The sequence below is a fragment of the Nymphalis io genome, chromosome 8 (assembly GCF_905147045.1).
Source record: "Nymphalis io chromosome 8, ilAglIoxx1.1, whole genome shotgun sequence".
Classification (NCBI taxonomy): domain Eukaryota; kingdom Metazoa; phylum Arthropoda; class Insecta; order Lepidoptera; family Nymphalidae; genus Nymphalis; species Nymphalis io.
In genome coordinates, this window is record NC_065895.1 from 2,186,677 (window position 1) to 2,206,493 (window position 19,817).

At 35.4% G+C, this 19,817-nt stretch overlaps 1 protein-coding gene across 3 annotated transcripts in view; it reads right to left on the bottom strand.

Annotated features, from left to right (window-relative positions):
* Nucleotides 1-179: 179 nt before the first annotated feature.
* The window catches only part of LOC126770190 (serine/threonine-protein kinase 17A), a 170,518-nt gene continuing 150,880 nt past the window's right edge, over nt 180-19,817 (bottom strand). The window contains exons 2-7 of one of the 3 annotated variants that reach the window (XM_050489437.1): nt 4,654-4,825; nt 4,033-4,333; nt 2,794-3,022; nt 1,851-2,197; nt 1,576-1,664; nt 180-1,442 (exon numbers count right to left, since the gene is read on the bottom strand). In XM_050489437.1, the coding sequence (XP_050345394.1) occupies nt 1,248-1,442; nt 1,576-1,664; nt 1,851-2,197; nt 2,794-3,022; nt 4,033-4,333; nt 4,654-4,825 (1,333 nt within the window). In that variant the 3' untranslated portion in view covers nt 180-1,247. Of the gene's footprint in view, nt 1,443-1,560; nt 1,665-1,850; nt 2,198-2,793; nt 3,023-4,032; nt 4,334-4,653; nt 4,826-19,817 lie in introns of all 3 variants that reach the window. The other 2 variants (XM_050489436.1, XM_050489435.1) reach the window with 2 other exon arrangements.

Consider the following 19,817-nt stretch of genomic DNA (forward strand, 5'->3'; position numbering starts at 1 on the left):
AAAGAAGTTTTTTTTTGGTTAAAACATCCTGGAACCTGATTTCAGTACCACTTACTACGGCGTCCGATCTAAACAAACTGGGTCCCCCAGTCGTTTAGAAAGAGTTCAGTGACTTACACATTACACACAGAAGCTTTTAATATAAAAAAGATAATTAAATAAAAGAAACAACATTTTTATATCACAATAATTTATTTTTACAAATGAGTTATGGATCACAACAGCTCTCACAAGGTAAATAAATCTTCGAGTTTTGTTGAGACGATGTTAAAAACAAATGAAATATTTCTCGTGAACAAAACGAAAAGAAAAATTATACACAACTAAAATAATAAAAAAACTCATTAAGTGGGAAAAGGGAAATTAACTAGACATGTAGAAGCACCATACTTCTACACGACACAAGAAAAAAGTCGCAAAATTTGAGCTCATCGTAAACAGTCATTTGGCAATAACAATTTTCCTATCTATTTAACAACCCGAAAGCGGTCACTCTTAGTGATAACGTTTCATATTGTATATCGAACATGACAACAACTATACCGATATGGAATCATTTGCGACTACAAAAATTTTGGTCCCGTTTTTTGGGGCGAAAAGCGTCGGCAGTTTCGTTCCGGCCTAACAATACGTAACGTACATTATTCTTTAAAAGTCATCTAAACACTTACGTCTACGAATATAGCGTCCGAGACGATCGACACGTTAACAATTTTCTTATAGATCTGGGCTGCGAGCCGGCCGGACCGGCGACAATAAATTAACCGCGGCTCGTCGACAAGTGTGGAGTATGTACAGGTCGGCGGGCCGGGCGGCTCGCAGGACTTAAGGTTACTTAGAACACATTTACAAGCACTCCTGTCGTTGGCGTTTAATTATGCATTTTGTACCTTCGCGGTAGGAGCGCGATTACTCGACGAACTCGCGGCGTCCTCGACAACGAGTCGACGCTCACACAACACTCGGGAACGACCGCGCACGTACGGACAGACTGACGCCACCTCGACGCACAATCTTAAAATCTCCTCATCAAAAAATGACGACTAACAAAGCTAAACATTCCGACGGAGGCGTCAATCTACACACGTCGCGATCCTCCGGCGAGTTCGCGTAATCGGGTCCCTACTCAATAAAAATATACAAACGAACTTCTAAAACGATCGTCCTATTTACAGCTCCCACTCGCGAGCGACCGCGGCACTGGCACGGGAGTCTCAGTCGCGCCGCCACAGGCAGCACAGCGCGCGCTAGCACAGCACGGCGCGGTCGCGGCGCACGCACGGCGCGGGGCCCGCGCAGCCGCACTCCGCCAGCGCCGCGTGCGCGTGCGCGTGCGCGTGTCCGTGCGCGTGCGGCAGCTTGGCCGGCTTCTCGTAGTCGGGCTGGAACTTCTTGCACAGCGCGAGCACCGACGGCGGGTGCGGATGGGATTTCCGTGACACCTGGAAAGAGCGGTCGAAATGTATTAGCTCCGCCTGACGGCCGACGCGAAAGTATTATCAAGCGAAACATCGATTTTTATTTTAATTCTACTGCTACAAATACACAGGACGTACGTACGAGTGCGAGACTGACCTTGGGCGTGGAGGGCGCGTCGGGGAAGGGGGGGGAGGCGTCGCGGGCGTGCGCGTGCTTCAGCGGCTTGTCGCGCTCCTCCTCGCTCTCTGCGACACCGAGATATTAATGACTAGCTATACCGTGTAGTAGTACGTATATATCAAAGTCGAGTGGAGGACGCAGTCTTATTCTCAATAACTATACTAGCATCTATCAACAGTTCAAGCTGGTCGGGTTCAAATTATAAATGCCCTTTAAATAAAATTTAAAGTATGTTTAACAATATTTCTTACCTTTGCTATCGTGTGCACCATTGGTCCCGTTGCATTCGCTGACGCCGTTGTGTCCGTTAACGCCGTTAACATTTACTCCACTGACTCCGTTGACGTTGCTGACTCCGTTCACACCGTTTACAGAAGAGACTCCGTTGGTACCGTTTACGGAACCGATTCCGTTGGTACCGACTCCGTTGAGTCCGTTAACATTTCCGTTGATCCCGTTAACGCTGTGTGTGTCGGCGGTGTCGTCGTCGCTGGCGACGTCGGCCGCTCCGAACCCGACGCCGACGATAGCTCGCGGTATGTCCGTCTCGTCTTTCAACCATGGGTGCTCCAGGCACTCTTCCACTGTGAGACGACCGCTGAAAAAAATACACATTTATTATTACTTTGTTTTGATAATATAATTAATAAAAAACATACGTCATTTCATAACCTAATCCAAAAATTAAAAGACATTTTGGGAGTCAAAAATGTTTATAAATATTGACAAAAATAAATATTTAAATCAACATATTATTATAACGCGTTTGAGTTGTTTTTCAAAAACCAGTTCCACGAAGTAAATTCATTGAACATGTGAGAAGCTAGAGAGTTCGTTATTATTCTTCATTTCATAGTATTTTTATCGAGTGTTTGAGAAGTGCTTACAACAGTTGGCTTTTTGCTAACGATCTCATAAGAAATATTTGTAGAAACCATACTACGGATGTTTGTCTTGATCTATTGTATTTGTTTATTTAATTTAAATAAATAAACAGTATAACAGAACCATAAAATTAATAAACTTACATACATAAACCAATAAAATTTCCAATTATTGACAAAACATTATGAGGAAACAAAAAAAACACACATTAATATAAAAAATAGTACGTACATAGTGTAGTACACGTTCACCTAATAGGCTTAGAATATATAAATATATTTTACTATTTACAATTGGCATAATACTTACTTCGGATCAACAACAAGCGTCTCCCTTATGAACTGGATGGCACGTTGCGACACGCCGTGGAACAAGTCCCGCGGGAAGGACAGCTGACACTGGGCTATGTTCAGATACGTCTCCTGCTTAGTGTCGCCGGCGAACGGCGAGTAACCGCTGAGTAGCACGTACGCCAGAACACCGATCGACCAGATATCCGCAGCTAATGATAACGGCTCGTAAGAAAGGATTTCTGGTGCTGCAAGAGAACATACATGGTTTAAAAGTATGGTTTAAAGACTAGGAGTAGTCTCACTGACTTTTGCAAATCTTTATGGCATTTCTTATATCAAGCAATAAAATAAAGGATTATATTAACGTTTTCCAATTTTGAATTCGTTCTCGAATAATTTTTAACTGTTGTCTGTGGGTGAAGAATTGGTATAACTTTAATTTTATCATCTTTAATGACACGGTCCCATAAAATACATTACAGTCGAAATATTTCCATTCGAATGGAAGTGTTTCTCACGATACAATAATAATGGATGGAGGAGATAAACATTTTTACATGTTAATTTCTTTGACATTAAAAAAAACTAGTCTTACTTCCACCATAAATATAATCGACATTTCGCACACATTAGTAGAATGACAAACTCGATCCGCGTTCATAAGTCAAGTTCGTTTCAAGTTTTACGACTAATAAATATTGTATGCTTTTTAGACCAGAACTGATTCATATCAATTACAAAATAAGCAAATGCGATGTTGAAACTATTATCTTGTAATTTCCATGGAAATCATAAATTATAATATGTTATGGATGAAGACGAGGCTGCCTCGGTTTATTATATAATTATTTTGTTCGATCTTATTTCCTTTGAACACTGAATTTGGATTTTCAAATCGTTTCTCTTCGTTCCAAATTTGAATTTAGTGATAAGTTTAAAATAACCTAATAGTCTAAACCGTGACCGCATAAAAGAGTGGTCATAAAATTTAAGTACAAAAACACAATCACCTTTTGGATATAAGATAAATAATAAACCATTGGTCTGGCGGTCTGTAACTTGACCAATATTTTTTTCGTCGCTTAGTCTATAAGCAGTTAAGCATGTGAAAGTCGCGGATTCAATCCTATATTCATGGGCTTGTGTGGCTTGGGTAGAAGCACTTCTAGACGAGCTTCTTCATTAGTTAGAGATAAAACATGAATATTATTAATAGTTCATTCTGTCAAATAAATACTTTTATAATCGCACTCACCAACATAATCTCGTGTGCCCAATATTTCGCGGACATGTGCGCCGGGCTGTATCGCGCGACTAATGCCAAAGTCGCATATTAGCAGTTCCTCGCCCTCAGCGGACAAAAGTAAGTTCTGCGGTTTGAGGTCAAGATGGGCGACTCTGCGTGCATGCAAGTGTGCCAGCCCTTCTAAAACGTGACGGAGGGCGCGTCGCGCTGCGCCCTCTGATAATCTCTCCTCCTCATCCAGAAGTCTTTGTAGTTCACCACCCGCGCATAACTCTAGCACTATGGCGACTTCTGATCGTGTTTCATAAACCTATAAATAAATAAAAAAAACAGTAAATATATGCAAAATGATTACTTTCTCTTCATCAATGGGGGGGATTTTTTTATCAATGGGATTAAGGAATATGTGACAAACAAGACGGGGGATAGTGGTAATTTTGAAGGTCTTATCCTTAGTACCGTAAGGGCCGAGATAGCCCAGATAACTCATCTCGAGCTCGATGAAGGAAAACACCGTTAGGAAACCTGAATGTGCCGTATGAAATCCTGCCGCATATGTATCCGCCAGGAAGGACAGGACTCCTTTACCCAGCAGTGGGACAATCTAAACCCGTTACTACTATAACTTACCTCATGTAAACTCACGACACGTGTGCAGTCAGAGCAGAGTGCGAGCACGGCCACCTCGTGCTGTATCTCGCGGGTGGTGTCGGCGGCGCGCCGTCGTTTGCGGATGAACTTCGCGGCATACTCCTCGCCGGATACCAGATGGCGAATTTTACGAACTGACGCGAATTTACCCCTGCAAAGTAAAATAATAAATATTATTAAATAATAACATATTTATTTAAGTAACAACACATGCTAATATTACAAATAAAAATTGCTGGTGTACGTATTCTAAGCGTTCACGAATCGTTCATCCGATTAACTTGAATCTTTGGTACAGTCATTGGAGACATTTCATCCACGTGCAGTACAACAGTGATACCTAAGTTTAGGACAATAGTTTACAGAAATAACTAAAGAGTCATTGTAACAAATGCCGAGTATTAACTATATAAAAAAAACAAACAAACTCTCTTTTAGACACATTTTGATACTTATCGATGCGTTAAATTACTGTTAATACTAATTTTTTTGCATTTAATTAATTTTATAATGTTGTTAACTAATTATCAACTAACGGAATAAAGTAGTGGAATGAATTAATCATCAGACTATAACATAATTTTATAAAGGCGAAAGTAACTCTCTCTGTCTATTTCCTCGTCACGATTAAACTACTGAATTGTTTGCAATAAAATTTGACAAAAGTCGCCTATAGCATGGGTGAATACATAGCTGAATAAATACGAAAGTTACATGCGGTAGTTAGTAAATAAATAAAAATGTGTATATATTCGGTCACTAATCCCATTTCATAAGAGAACGTCACATTCTGGTAATGTACACGTTTCAGCTTCATCCCTAGAACAATCCGTAACGCGTGAAGTCTTGTAATTGGGCAATTTCGCCGCGTCGACAAACTAAACGCGATAAACATCTCATGAACGGCCCATTCCGAGCCCATTTGTCGCGATAATAGCTCGCTCGCATGACGTTCACGAGACTAATGTATTAACGCCGCATTCAAATTGCGTCTTCCTGAATGAGGATAATTAGACAAGAGCAGAGATACATCTCGTTGCTCTTCCTGTTAGAACACTCAGATGATATCTGACTATATTAAAGTGTGTATTTATGATATTTCGCGCACATATTTATGCGAACCTAAAAGTGTTCACATCTACTTGAGAGGTTATATTGAACATGAATATTTACAATTATTTATCGACTTCAAGAAAAGGAAGTTCTATATTCGATTCGTATGTGAATGTATGTTAGTATGAATTTTTTATTTCTTCATGTCACATATTTTAATCTGAAATTTTTAAACAAATATTTTTACGCCATTTGAAATGCGTTCACTTGTTTTTCGAATTAAGCTTATAAATAAACATATAAATCACTTAATGTCATATTTGCTTGAACTAGAAACAAAACATTGCATAACGTCGTATCTTTGTCTAAGCCTAGGTTTACGCATGAAATTAGCGAGTTTCACGGCTAATTCCGAACTGGGCATAAATCTGCGCTTTCGTTGCGCCAGCGCACTGCAATTAGCCAACCGGCGCCAGCGCAGCGCCTAAACGGACTGTCAACGAGTGTATAACGGCGCAGTTCGGATGATGTATGGGAGCACATTTTATTGCCGAGCTATTACCAAATAGGCTTCTCACAGTGTATGGCCCTTTGTATGACTTATTGTATATTAGTTGCGGTTTGTTTTGTTAGTAAATGTTGTCTTTGAAATGAACGAAATAGTCGAAGGGCATTTAATCATTTTATATAATTGATATATTGGATATTATTTCGATTTATATAATGTATATTTCGATATGTTATTAAATATGTCCCGCTGTTTCTTTAAACTCTCCAGCTTTATAATACAATAAATAATAAACAAGAAATAAAGTTATATCTGAAGTCTACAATAATTTCTAAAAATTAGCTAAAGTAAGTTTATATTGTTTATTTATTTAAGGAAAACAACAGCATGATACAAAATATGTTATGTATTACTGTTATCCATTGAATTATGCAAACATAAAAAAGTTAGAAGTAGCAACACACAGTTTGAAAAACAAAATGAAAATAATATATATTATATTATGAATCCATTAATGTACTGGGAGCCAATTCTAATAACAAATTGTCACTTTAAATAGTCTTGTAAGCCGCTTTATTAGTAACGCTGTGTATGATATACAATGCTAATACGTTATACACATACGATTCCTATAACACAATAAATGCGTGATTATAAAATCTATACAATATAATTATAACAAACTATAGCAAATCTTCACGCTCGACTTCCATTAAAAAAAAACATCTTTTAAATAATTTAAACCTATGTTCAAATCACTGTCACACAGTAACAGCCTGTGAATGTCCCATTGCTGGGCTAGGCCTCGTCTCCTTTTTTGAGGAGAAGGTTTGGAGCTTATTCCACCACGCTGCTCGAATGCGGGTTGGTGAAATACACATGGGGCAGAATTTCAGTGAAATTTGAAACATGCAGGTTTCATGCTCACGATGCTTTGCACGAAGCACGTGAAAATTCAGTGGCGCTTGCCCGGGATAACCCAAGATCATCGGTTAAGATTCACGCGTTCTAACCACTGGGCCATTTTGGCTCACTGTTCAAATCTACGAAGTAAAAACTATAGCGTGAAACAGTAACTAACACATGAACACACAAACTATTTTAAAATATCAGTAAAAATTAATCAATGACAGATATAAACAAAAATAAAATAAAATTGCAACACCTCTCTGCAACAAGGAACACGCGAAGTCAATCAATTATCCGTCATAAGCGCCAGGCGTTGCGTGAAGCGAATACACTAACAACAATTTGAATTTTAATAGCAAAACGGCGAGGTGGTCGCTATACGTTGCACGAGTCATAGTCATACGCCTACTGCGCTACCGATGTTACTTATTGAGCTATGAAAAAATATATCGCAAGAAATTATCTAAAAAATATATATTCCTTTCATTTTAATTAAACTTAAGTATCAGTTGTGAGGGAGCCAGTGTAATTACAGGTACAAGGGATATGACATCTCAGTTCCCAATATCGGTGGTAAGGGATAATTATAATTTCTTACAACACCAATGCCTATGATCTATAGTGACCACTTACCACCAGGAAGTCCATTTACCAGTATGCCATTATGCAGATATTTCAATTAAAAAATATCATATAAAGATCTTAACTCGAGATAATCTTTAAACATTATACCCACGCTGCTTCGTTGAGGTTTGGGTATATACAAATGTATCCATGCAGGTTTCAGACACAAGATAAAATTATAAACAAAAGGTTTTACGACATGGTTATTCACCAACCCGAATTTGAGCAGCGTGGTGGAATAAATTCCAAGCCATCTCGTCAAGAGAAAAAGCGAGTTTTCCTGGCAGTGGAACATTACCGGCTGTTACATTGACTTTATAATTAAGTCGAATTTGAAATGTTCATTTTTAATTAATTAAGTATTGAAATAATATAAGTGTTAACTTACTTAAGTTCAATTTGGTTTCAACAAAGCTACTAAGCTTACATTTAGACATGACTGTATCCGTATAACTTGTTTTACGGATACACAGTACTGGTTATTTAATGTTTATACAAAATTATATTAGCATCAGGCTTACAAAGGGCGTGTAAAGATCAATAAGGTTTCGCTGACACGCCTCTCAACAAACGTAAGTAGGTCAGTCTTCCCTGCGTTTACTTAGAAATCTTTAAGTTAAACAGACGGGCAAGCACAATTCGCCTGTTAAAATATACTATGTACTGCAATTAGAAATTATTCAGGTCGAGCAATGAGTACCTAAAATTTGTGTAAAATCCCAGAACTACCGTAAAGATTAATATTATTAACGTCCTTGTTACCGACAATCTAAATGTTTATTAATATTATAAATGCGATACTCGTTCTGTCTGACTGTCTGTTACGCTTTAATGGCTAAACTATTGAACCGATTTTAATGAATTTTATATTTAAGCCCCCTAACACTCGGACGAAAACTAGTATGCTATCATTAAATGCACATGTGCGATTTACATTATGCGATGGAACGGTAATAAGACTCGACCAGAGTAATTTGGAGCAGACGGTTTTCAGAAGCACTGCTACACTGCCAGTGTTACACTGCCAATTTACAAACACTTTACTAAGTAAGAGTTACTTAACAAAAAACCTACAATTACTTTTATCAGCACTACCCGGAATTGTATGCGAGATAGTCTCAGCTAGTTACGGCTTCGATGCTTTGATAGTTTATATAAAAAAATAATTTTGGATACAATATTGAGATATATTAATGATTTATCTATTGTAAAATATAAATGTAAAATATTTGTTAATAGAAGACGCACACGCCATAACCACTTTATAGAATTATATTTATTTGTGTGTGTGAGATACACGCTCACAGCATCAGGAATCAATAACATTTCACATGCTTTGAAAGGTTGTTTGGTATCCCAACGTATATATATATATATATATAATGTATACTTACTCCATTGATTATATTATTAAGTTTCGTAAGGTCTACTTAAAATTCCTTTCGCTCATAAATTAATTATATTAAAAATATCTTATTTGATATACGTTATCCGGTAATTAATTAATTCAATTATCAAAATGTTGAAAATAAATATTTGATCGGCATTCTTTTGAAATTTAATTTTAACAATAAATAACTTTATCATCAGCGACATTGGTTCTGAATTGCCATTCTATAAAAATAAAAGCTGTTTCTTTGAAATAAATGTTGTCACACAACTATTATTATTATATAACTAGTATTATTATTATTAATAAACAAAGCTTAAACACTATTAAATAAAAATATCAAATATCTATCTGAACACGCATAACGCGGAAACCTAAAGATAATTTATAATTCAATATCATAGAACAATTCACACAAGGATATTCCGGGTCAATGATAAAATAGAATTAAAAAACAAAAACTATGATCGCGTCAGCTCAAAGAACAACATTATTGAGTTCGTTCATCGTTAATTTAATATAAAATTTTCTGCCATTCGCTTTCCCACGATAATAAAGTAAAGGATTAAACGTTTTCACTCTTAAAAAAAAATTAAATGTAACTTAATTTCCCAACGATCTCTGATTGCGGTTAATCGTTACTTTTGTAAAAACTGGTGCAGATGCGCGCGCGCAGGGATTGAAGACGGGGAAGAGGACGGGGGTGATTTTCGGCGAAACGGACGCACCTGCCGCGGCAGCTGGCCGACAGAGATCGAAAAAAGGGCCAACGACGACCGTTGACTGGTTACATATTGCAACTAAACAAATTGCATTGTTACACGGAACGTTGACACAATAACGCGGCTAGAATATACGCAGTCATTATAAAAACCAAAAAACCTCTTGTGAGTCATTAGAACTATGGGGACATTAATGCTCACAAGACTTACACTGTTCACTTAAAATGAGATTCAAAATTAAGACGAAGATAAGTATAGAGAATAAATACATTCAATTTGTTTATATAGACGCGTCATAATTCAGGATTGCTAAGATACCGAATAGACTTTCCTTCAAAAATGAAGGAAGTTGATACTTGTATCTACAAAATTACAATTATATACCTTTCAAAAAAATCAACGTAAACTAATTCAACGCTTTTTTTCAAGCCAAACGTTTTGGGGGCAAGAATTTGAATGCAACGTTCCATTTGTTTCCATATGTAACGGTTGAATGAAATGATTCTGACGTAAAGCGTCACACACGCACAATTCGATCTTGCGACACAAAGGAGTGCGTGCAACAAACACGACTCATAGACGCACAATGCAAGAAGCAATTGCTGGCCGGCAACGAGTATTTATTGTCACCCGTCAGTTTTATGAATATGCGAGCGTCCGATAAAACGCTCATTTTTCCATATAAAACGCGACGACCACTGATAAATCGCAGACATTTATTGACCTAACTATCCAATGAAAACGAATAAATATTATCGCACCGACTGGCGCTAGAACTTACTGACTTTTGAGCACGAATTCAACGTTTCATTGTAACATCTCTGTGAAACGAAAATCGGTTCTACATACGACACGTGCAATGCACATAGATTTCTGTTCGATTTATTTTTTTCAATTCGTAAGGATCCTTCAAACAAGTAATTAATTCTTTATATGAATACTGCTTTAGTATTCTGACTTAATTATAAGATATATATTTAATGCTTCAGTTATCCTAATTGGTGAAATATATAGGGAGTCAAATATGAAGCAAGATAGCGCTTTAAATGATGACTATATAGATGAATAAAATTCGTAGATAACGAGTGTGAAGCGAGACAGCGCTATATTTATCATTACTATATACACATTTGGTGGGCGTCGAGCTCTAATCGTATTCTTATTACTTTTTACTCGAGCTATCAGTCAACTGGTTGACAAGTGGTTTGTTTTATTGAAGCTTTAACTGAAAAGGAAATTATAAATATGGTTATGTGACGTCATAAACATAAACTGCACATTTGTTTGATTAAAACTAGTATCAATAATATTGTTGTAAGTATGATTTAATCAATATTTAGAACTTTTAAAGTAATATTTGAGAGCATGTAAAGAACTTGTAATTGTTGAAAGAGAATTAATGGAATACGTAGATAGGAACCAATGTTCGCGGTTGAAGCGAAATCCGGGCAAGCACCATCGTTTCTTCTTCACCGTTCTCAATTAGTGTCTATAATAAAATTAATATCTTGCTTAGCGTTAAATGAAAACATGTGCCCAATGAAAGTCAGCAACAAATAGTGGAAGGTGCACCAGAAATTCTCAGCAGTGACCCTTTTAAAAAATATTATTATTTTATCTATGTTCGTAGTTTAATTAAAAACGTTACGAAGATAATAATTAACGTTCCGTTTCGGACGAGATGTCTGTTGTACATGGCGTAACCACAAGCGACATGCAAGAGTGATGACCGGTGCGGCGATCGAATACGCGGCCTTGGCAATGATGCGCCGTGATCAGATCGATGATTGCCTCCTACCAGTGATTGATTATACAGTACGATCCGAATGAAACCAATAGGCAATTTTTTTATGCAGTGAGTGAATGAATTTGTGTCGACGTCGATAATAGTGAAAGAAAGAAAGACACGTTTTTTATTGCCACACACAAAACAAATAATGACAATCGAAATTATACGCATAATGTTCTATGGCAAAATGAGCCAGCTCAAGATAGTCTTAACACAGCAATGGTCCTCAGCTGTCCATTCACCTCGAGAATTACACAAAATCGATTGATTATACAAACATTTTGATTAAAAGTAATATTATATGTTGATACAACTAGCGTAACACCGTTAGTCGGTTTTCATAATTATTATTATTAAAAAAACCCATTAATTTGTAACTATTTTATACGGTAATATTACTATTATTTATAATATTAATTAATATTATTTATTTACCTTCCGCAATGCTTGAAAACCAAAAGCAACCTACCTTCAATGGACTATAATTATTTTAATATATATAAATGTATTTTAAAAACATTTTTAAATACGATACGTTTATGCAAATCGATCTCTCTTTTCCCGATAATTACCTTAGTTCCAACATCTCTAATACGTTCAGAACTGGTTTAAGATTAAAGAGAAAGTGCTCAAATGAAGTCATAAAAGCATTAAAGCAAGCCGAAACGGCGTTACATTACAAATACGGAGACGATGATCCGTTGAACTGTTCCATAGGAACAAACACGAACTCACCACGGAACACGATCCTCAAATGACAGAATTTGATATGCGACATTGTATATAATAATGATAACATTAAAAGGATACACGGATCAAAATAGCGTATCGCCGTATGGAGGTTTCGACATTACACGATTGAGTTACGAAGTGATCTCTGACAGAATAGCACCGCTGTTGCAGCATGAAAGTGAGGCTGACGTGTAGCGCATTCCAATGTCGCCGGCTTATCTCTTACGCAATTCTGAACTTGAACTGGCGATCGACGCGATCGTGACAACCGATCGATATCGGACGGACGAACGTTAGAACGATACGAACGATTCCGAACGCACACGCTCGTTTCACACCGCTGATCTGAAATATCCTTGACGGCGTTTGATAAATTACTTTGACATTAAGGAAATATGTTTTATAGATTATTTTTGATATTTTTGCGCGTTCGTATTCGTCCATAATCCATGTTATATGCATTTGAGTTGTCGTGTATTTTTTATTAGAACGTTCTCCGATTAGTTCAGCGTTGATTGGTTAATTTTTTTTAGGTAGTGTGAGTTACATATATTTTTTAAATAAACCATACACATTTAAAATACAATTTTAATCAATAAGTTTAATATTTTATCAAATCTATGATATCAAATTTACATTACTTCTTATTTAGGTAACATATTATATGTTTCACTTTCATTATTATAACAATGTCATAACTCTCGTTATATATAAACATATAAAGCTGTTCATTTTTTAATTAAAACATACAAAAGGATAAAGTTTAGGTTGTTAAATTGCTGACGTAACAAATTATGCGAAATGCATGAAATCAACGAGTTTACAAACGCAATAATATGTACAGAGTAATTCAACTATAGAGAGTATCTAAAATTTATTTAAAAAAAAACTTTACTTTTTGTATATTATAGTAAATATTTTCATCGTATCCAGGAGCTTGCAAATACCGGGATGAAAATTTTAGTAGCTTTATCCGCTATTAAATATCACAGTAATAGTCAAGTTTTATTGCATAGAACTGGCATTAAGGCCTAAAATTAATAACATAAATAAACCGACTTAACAAAATAATATACACGTAAGTTTCCGTTACATAAGCAGGTACCCTGTGGATCACCGGACAATAGAGTCAGGGATAGAGGGATGATGAACGCGTTGCAATCAAGATTTAAATTAGAAATCCGAGCCGTTCATTGTGTTTCAAGTGACTTTTAGTGGGGCGAGTTAATTATATCCTTGTGTTTGAAGGGTTAGTGACGGCTGTTCGGTACTCATACGTTCCGTTTGTACTGTTTACAATACATTCTACTTTAATAACTTAATACAGTGCTTTTAATATAAAACAAACATATATTAATTTTCATATTAAAATATGACGAGGTATTACGCTGGTCATGTTTATTTGTAAAAAAAAATTACCATATGCACAATATAAAAGCGCATTTGCAATTTCAGGCCTAAGTTACTCACGATTCCCGTTCATTTACCAAAAACTATATTATCTGCGCAGCAACTCATATCTAATTTCTGAACGCATCTGACATAAAGATATCCGTCAAATCTTCGAGCAGCGCTTAATGCACGTGAGCTCCAAATAGAATGCCAAACTAAAATAATGTAAGTAACTCCGCAACTTAATGATAATGAACGTTTCAAATTCAAAATGAAAATGCTGTTTAATTTAAAAGTCAGTATATTCAATATTGAAATTGTGAGCGACATTCACAATCCAGAGATATGATTTGCACCGACGATCGTACAAGATTACAATCACAAAAGGCCGAGTCTTACTGATGTTACAAACGTAAAACGAGCTGCATACGAAGCGAGAAGAAGCATCTTTACAAAAATCCTCTCCGTTTTACGCTAATTTTTTTTTAAACTAATTATTAAAAAGCCTAATTTTATAACTAATTATTATTAATGTTTTCAATAAATTATTAACCCTTTTAATTGTACAGAAAACTTGTGTTCGGGGTTTAGACGATTATAGATCAGAGTACAGGATCGATCGATCTATTCGATGCTTCAAATGAATATGATTTTATATAATACAACATTTCGGTGAGCGAAATAATTTTTCGACTGACTGAAATTGTCTGTCAAACGTATAAATAATAGCGAGGGGGTTGTTTGTTCGCGTTATGTAATGAGTTTCAACACATTGTATGTTGCATTGCTTCGTAAAGTGCATAAAATATAACCTTGAAATAAAATGTTACAGAAAAATTATAAACCAAAACGAAAATGTTATCGTTCAAAATTTAAAATAAGTTGTAATCAACAATCTAAATACGTCTCTATTTCCACACTGTATAATATGCAGATCGAGAGATCGGAATGTCCAGCCGGGACGCACCTGCCGGGGCGCGTGCGCAGCCAACACGCCGATACATTACACTCGATAGCGAATTTCGATACAGTTAATAATTTATTGGAATAACACCGCAATCGCTGTGAGCGATATTAATTATTGCAATGGGAGCTTGTTTACAAACATTTCTCTTTGTTATGGAAGAGTTTTCGAGTCAATGGGAATATTTATTTGTTGCCCGAAGGATTTTAAAGGCAAACACGATGTATTTATTATGTATATTCAGAGAACAATTTTATTTTATATGCAATACTAGTGATGTATTACTTTCGACGTCGTATCGATAAGATTTTTCGTAGAATTTTTTAAAATCACATTTTATATATAGTAGATAATTTGAAAAACATTTTATGTATATCGTTATTTCCGTAAAGTATTTATAAATATAATTAAGCTTGAATGTTTCGTTAGTCTAGTGCCTATCTTATACGATATATATTTCGGACAAAGCAGGTACAGCAGACAAAGTCCGAGCTACATATAAAATATACAAATATATCTATAATATTAGCAAAACTAATGATTTATATAAGTTTTGTTTCAGTCTAATAAAACCTATTCAATATAAACGTATGTATGTATGACCTAACTCTGTAACCAAGGCGATAACAAACACGGAACAAGCAATTGGCAACGATCACTCGCTTGCCGATAAATGCACAATAGAATAAATACAAGGCTGACGCATTACTAATGCATCTGCTAATATAGTGATAACATTTTTTTTTATAAAAAATAGGTAGGCGGCGCGGACGGGCGTATGATCCATCTTTTGGTCAGTGGTCACCACCGCTTACAGACATTGGCGCTGTAAGAAGTCTCTTATAGAGTTACACTGGCTCACTCACCCTTCAAAGCGGAACACAACATTACTAAGTGCTTCTGCTCGGCTGTGGAATCAGTGAGTGGTATTTACTCAGACGGGTTTGCACTAAGCCCTACCACCCAGTGACCTATCATTACCTATTGCTAAAATACTCTTACAATATCACGAGTGATCTGAACCGACGATTTTGGGTTCAAATCCGGACAAGCACCACTGAGTTAAAAGCTTAAAACATCGTTAGAAAACCTCTAGGTATCGGATGAAATTCTGCTACATCTGCCAGACAAACCACAATGGAGCAGAGTGTTAGGTTAAGTTATAAGCAGCAATTATTCTTAAGATAAGGAGTCCTTTGCCCAGCAGTGGGGAAATATACTGACTATTACTGTTATCGTAGAGTTTTGGGGTTCGGCTGGTTAGAGACCAATCAATACTCTTCATTGTACACCAACAAATTTAGAGATAAAAATACATAAAAGAAAGTTGTATATGAGGCGGCCGTATCTCTAAGACAGCGATTTCTTCCAGGCAAGCTTAATGCACTTATGCTAATTTCAAATTTCTATGTTCAATCGTCTACAGCGAGCCACTGTTATTGCTGGTATGGAAACCATTAAATCCGTGGCTGGTAACGCGTTGAATACATCAATTATAAGAATTTTCTTATGAATCAACTGTTTTACAATGTCATAAAGCAAAAGACACGTCATCAACAGCTGACACATTGGCCGGCCCGCACTATTGTTTACACGTCTACTGAAATATATAAAATAAACTTTTAATGAGTAAATACTAATAAAATGTCTTACTTGAAATTTTATACTTAATGATTTTTTTGGAAATCTGAACCCTATAAGCTTAATAAAAAAAATTGTTCTATAATTATTAAGAGATTGTAAGTACGAACTCGTTGCCTAGATGTAAGTTTAAAATATCTTAAAATTTATTCTGCACGTGGACATATTAATGATAATATCAGATTAATATTAACTAATAATATATATTTAATAAATTCCTCTTACTACGGCTAGGAATTTGTCACAGCGGTACACTTGCCCGTGTCAAGGTTGGCGGGTTCAGCTCGGCTTGCAAGTGGGACTTGGAAATTAATCGACATTTGAAAATTAGTATGCAAATTCGATAGACGGTCGTATACAAGGATTTTGTAATAACTTGGTATAAATGAGCTGACGTATACAGTCAACTGCATAACTTTTAAAGTAATTTATAGCAGATAATTTTTTCCAAACTTTTATTCAACTTGGAACGTCTGTTAATTGGTTTAGATTAAATCCGGCTATATTAGAACCGAGATGGCCCAGTGGTAAGAACGCGTGAATCTTAACCGATGATCGTGGGTTCAAGCCCGGGAAAGCACCACTGAATTTTCATGTGCTTAAGTGCATTGTGATTATATGTAATTCATCTCATGCTTTACGGTGAAGGCAAACATCGTGAGGAAACCTGCATGCGTCTATTTTCACTGAAATTCTGCCACATGTGTATTCCACCAACCCGCATTGGAGCAGCGTGGTGGAATAAACTCCAAACTTTCTCCTCAAAAAGAGGAGAGGAGGCCTTTAGCCCAGCAGTGTGACATTCACAGGCTGTTACGGTACGGTTACGGTATATTAGAACCGCTACGACTTATCCTACCGAGTTTAAATTTCACAAATTTCGATGACAATGCAGTATTCACGCCCAAAATTAGCTCCAGACGAAGCAACTCCACAATGATCGTTGCGCAGTTGACGTCTGGAGACAGCAACAACATAGACATGGAATATTGTATTTAAAAAAAAGTTTGTCCTTAAAAAATATTTTATACCAATGATTTACTTTATTGATATGTCTAAAACTTATTTGATAGAACATTAAAAAATAATTTTCAATCTATTTGAGCAATTTATTTAATGTTTTGCTGAACTACATGTTTTGATTTATTGTCGTATTGCCTTTTGTATAATTAATTTATGAACCAATGATTCATTATATCAATTATTTTTTATTAAAGTAACTTGTTTTTTATGCGTTTATGATTATAACTTTGATCAAAGTATAATGAATAAATAGTTACGTGTACGCGACAAGTCACTTAGAAATTTTATAAACTTTGTTTTATTTTGTAAATAATATTTTACTCGTGTAAGTTTACCATGAATTAAGTTGAAGGATGATCAAATTGAATAAAACAATCACAAAGATGACAGGATTAATTGTTATATTTAAATGACTGTACCACCGATGCTATAAACAAACATTACGTTATTTGAACAAATTTATGGCTAGTCTAGATTATATTTAAGATATAGAAAGATGGAGTCAATATGGATATATGAAAAATAGGTACTAATCATAGCTGAGGTTTAGAATTTAAAGTTACTAATATTGGTAGGTAATCAAATTAAAGCCGATCAATAATTTTTCGATCCTAAGATCGAAAAATTATTGATCGGCTAAATAATGAGATGCAAATAGCTCGTGAATATTAAGATTGAATTATTCACGTCGGCAAAGCTCAAGCGGTGCGTGGGCGATCTATTAATTATGGTCGGTCCGCTTCCGTGGCTGCGCCCGCGCATCGCTGTTGTTCAGCGAGATCGTTAGGTGCTCACTTTGTTGTCGAGAACGATTTGTTATGACTCAATGTGTTGCTACTTCTGCGCTTCATATTAACGTTTTATATATTTAAGAAGTTAATGTAAATAAGTATCGTATATATAATATTATAAAAATAAACGCACGATAGACACAAATTATTATTTAGACCAAAGTAATAAGTTATATTCGTATTATCATACACATATCATTATATGAAATATTATTTTTAAAGTTGTGTAAGGTATAATACTATAGGAATTCATACTTTCAGTTTTTAAGTTAACTCTATGCGAGAGTCAAATATTTTTAGTTAAGATAATAATAAAATACTTTTATAGCTTCTTATAGTTTGCTTGGCATTTATTCGAAATTCAAAGAGATTCAAGTACTTAAAGTCAATTACATAAATTCTTCAGATGCAATAAACAATCAGATAGATTATATCTTCGAATGAAGCGCCTCATACAATAGTGATCGAGCACCACTTAAGTTCAGGGTCTGTCCTGCTCAATTCATACATACATTGTAAGGTTTCTCCGCACAATTACGAGTAAAACCGGACCAAATAAATGCCTCGGTCATCGTCATTGCACGGAGATGTGCCTAACTGATAAGTCACGTGATACAGACAGCCTCTCTAGACTGAGTGGAGTGACCCGAGGTAGGCGCAGGACCAAGAATCTAGAATCAGACCGTTTAGGAAATCGGATTATTGAATTTATTCTCTATCATGCTTAAGGATTTTTATCATTTTGCAAACATCTTATAATATAGGTACATTAAGTAGAATCTACAATCCGAACTGCAGTTAACTTTAAATTTAAATTAAACTCGTAAGAATTTACTCCAATGATTTGAATATTTTGATTTTTATGTCAATTTACAGGTAAATATCCTGTATCAATCAAAAATCAAGTAAAGTATATTTATTCCAAGTTTTCAAATAAACCATTAATAAGCATTGGTATTTTAATACACAATCAATGAATAAGTATCAGGACAGTAGAACCGGCAAGAAACTAAGTATTTCAAAAAAATAACAATTTTAATAATTGCCGTTTTCAAATGGCTATCACGATCCCGCTGAGAAACATTTAGAGTCAAGTGTAAAATGCTAAGTTTTGAGGACAAAAGTGGCACTCGCCTTACCCTCAGAGGACGCACTTCTCATCGAGTGCTCGTGTTTCTCAGGGGGACGTCTCGGGGTAGTCAAGGGGATGATATTTATTATTGTCATTTTTTAGCTTGTAATATGATATAAAACGATTAGGTATAAATATATTTTGTATGGTATGTGTGTGTAAGTATAAAAAATATTTTCTAACTCAAAGGTTGACTGTCCAGAAATATATGTGTCCTTTGGTGCTGTTATATATTCAATATAATGTGTTTAATATCTCCAAAACGTTTTATATATATATTTTGGTAATCCAACAGTTAATATACATACCTAATATATTATATATTATGTATTTTATTTAATGTAACTAAAACCAAAATATGATTAAACAATTAAATGGAATGTAATATAACAAAAACTAATCATAAATTAATTAATTACCAGTTCATTATATATTCTAGAAGTAAAACTAAAATAAATATAATGAGTTAAATA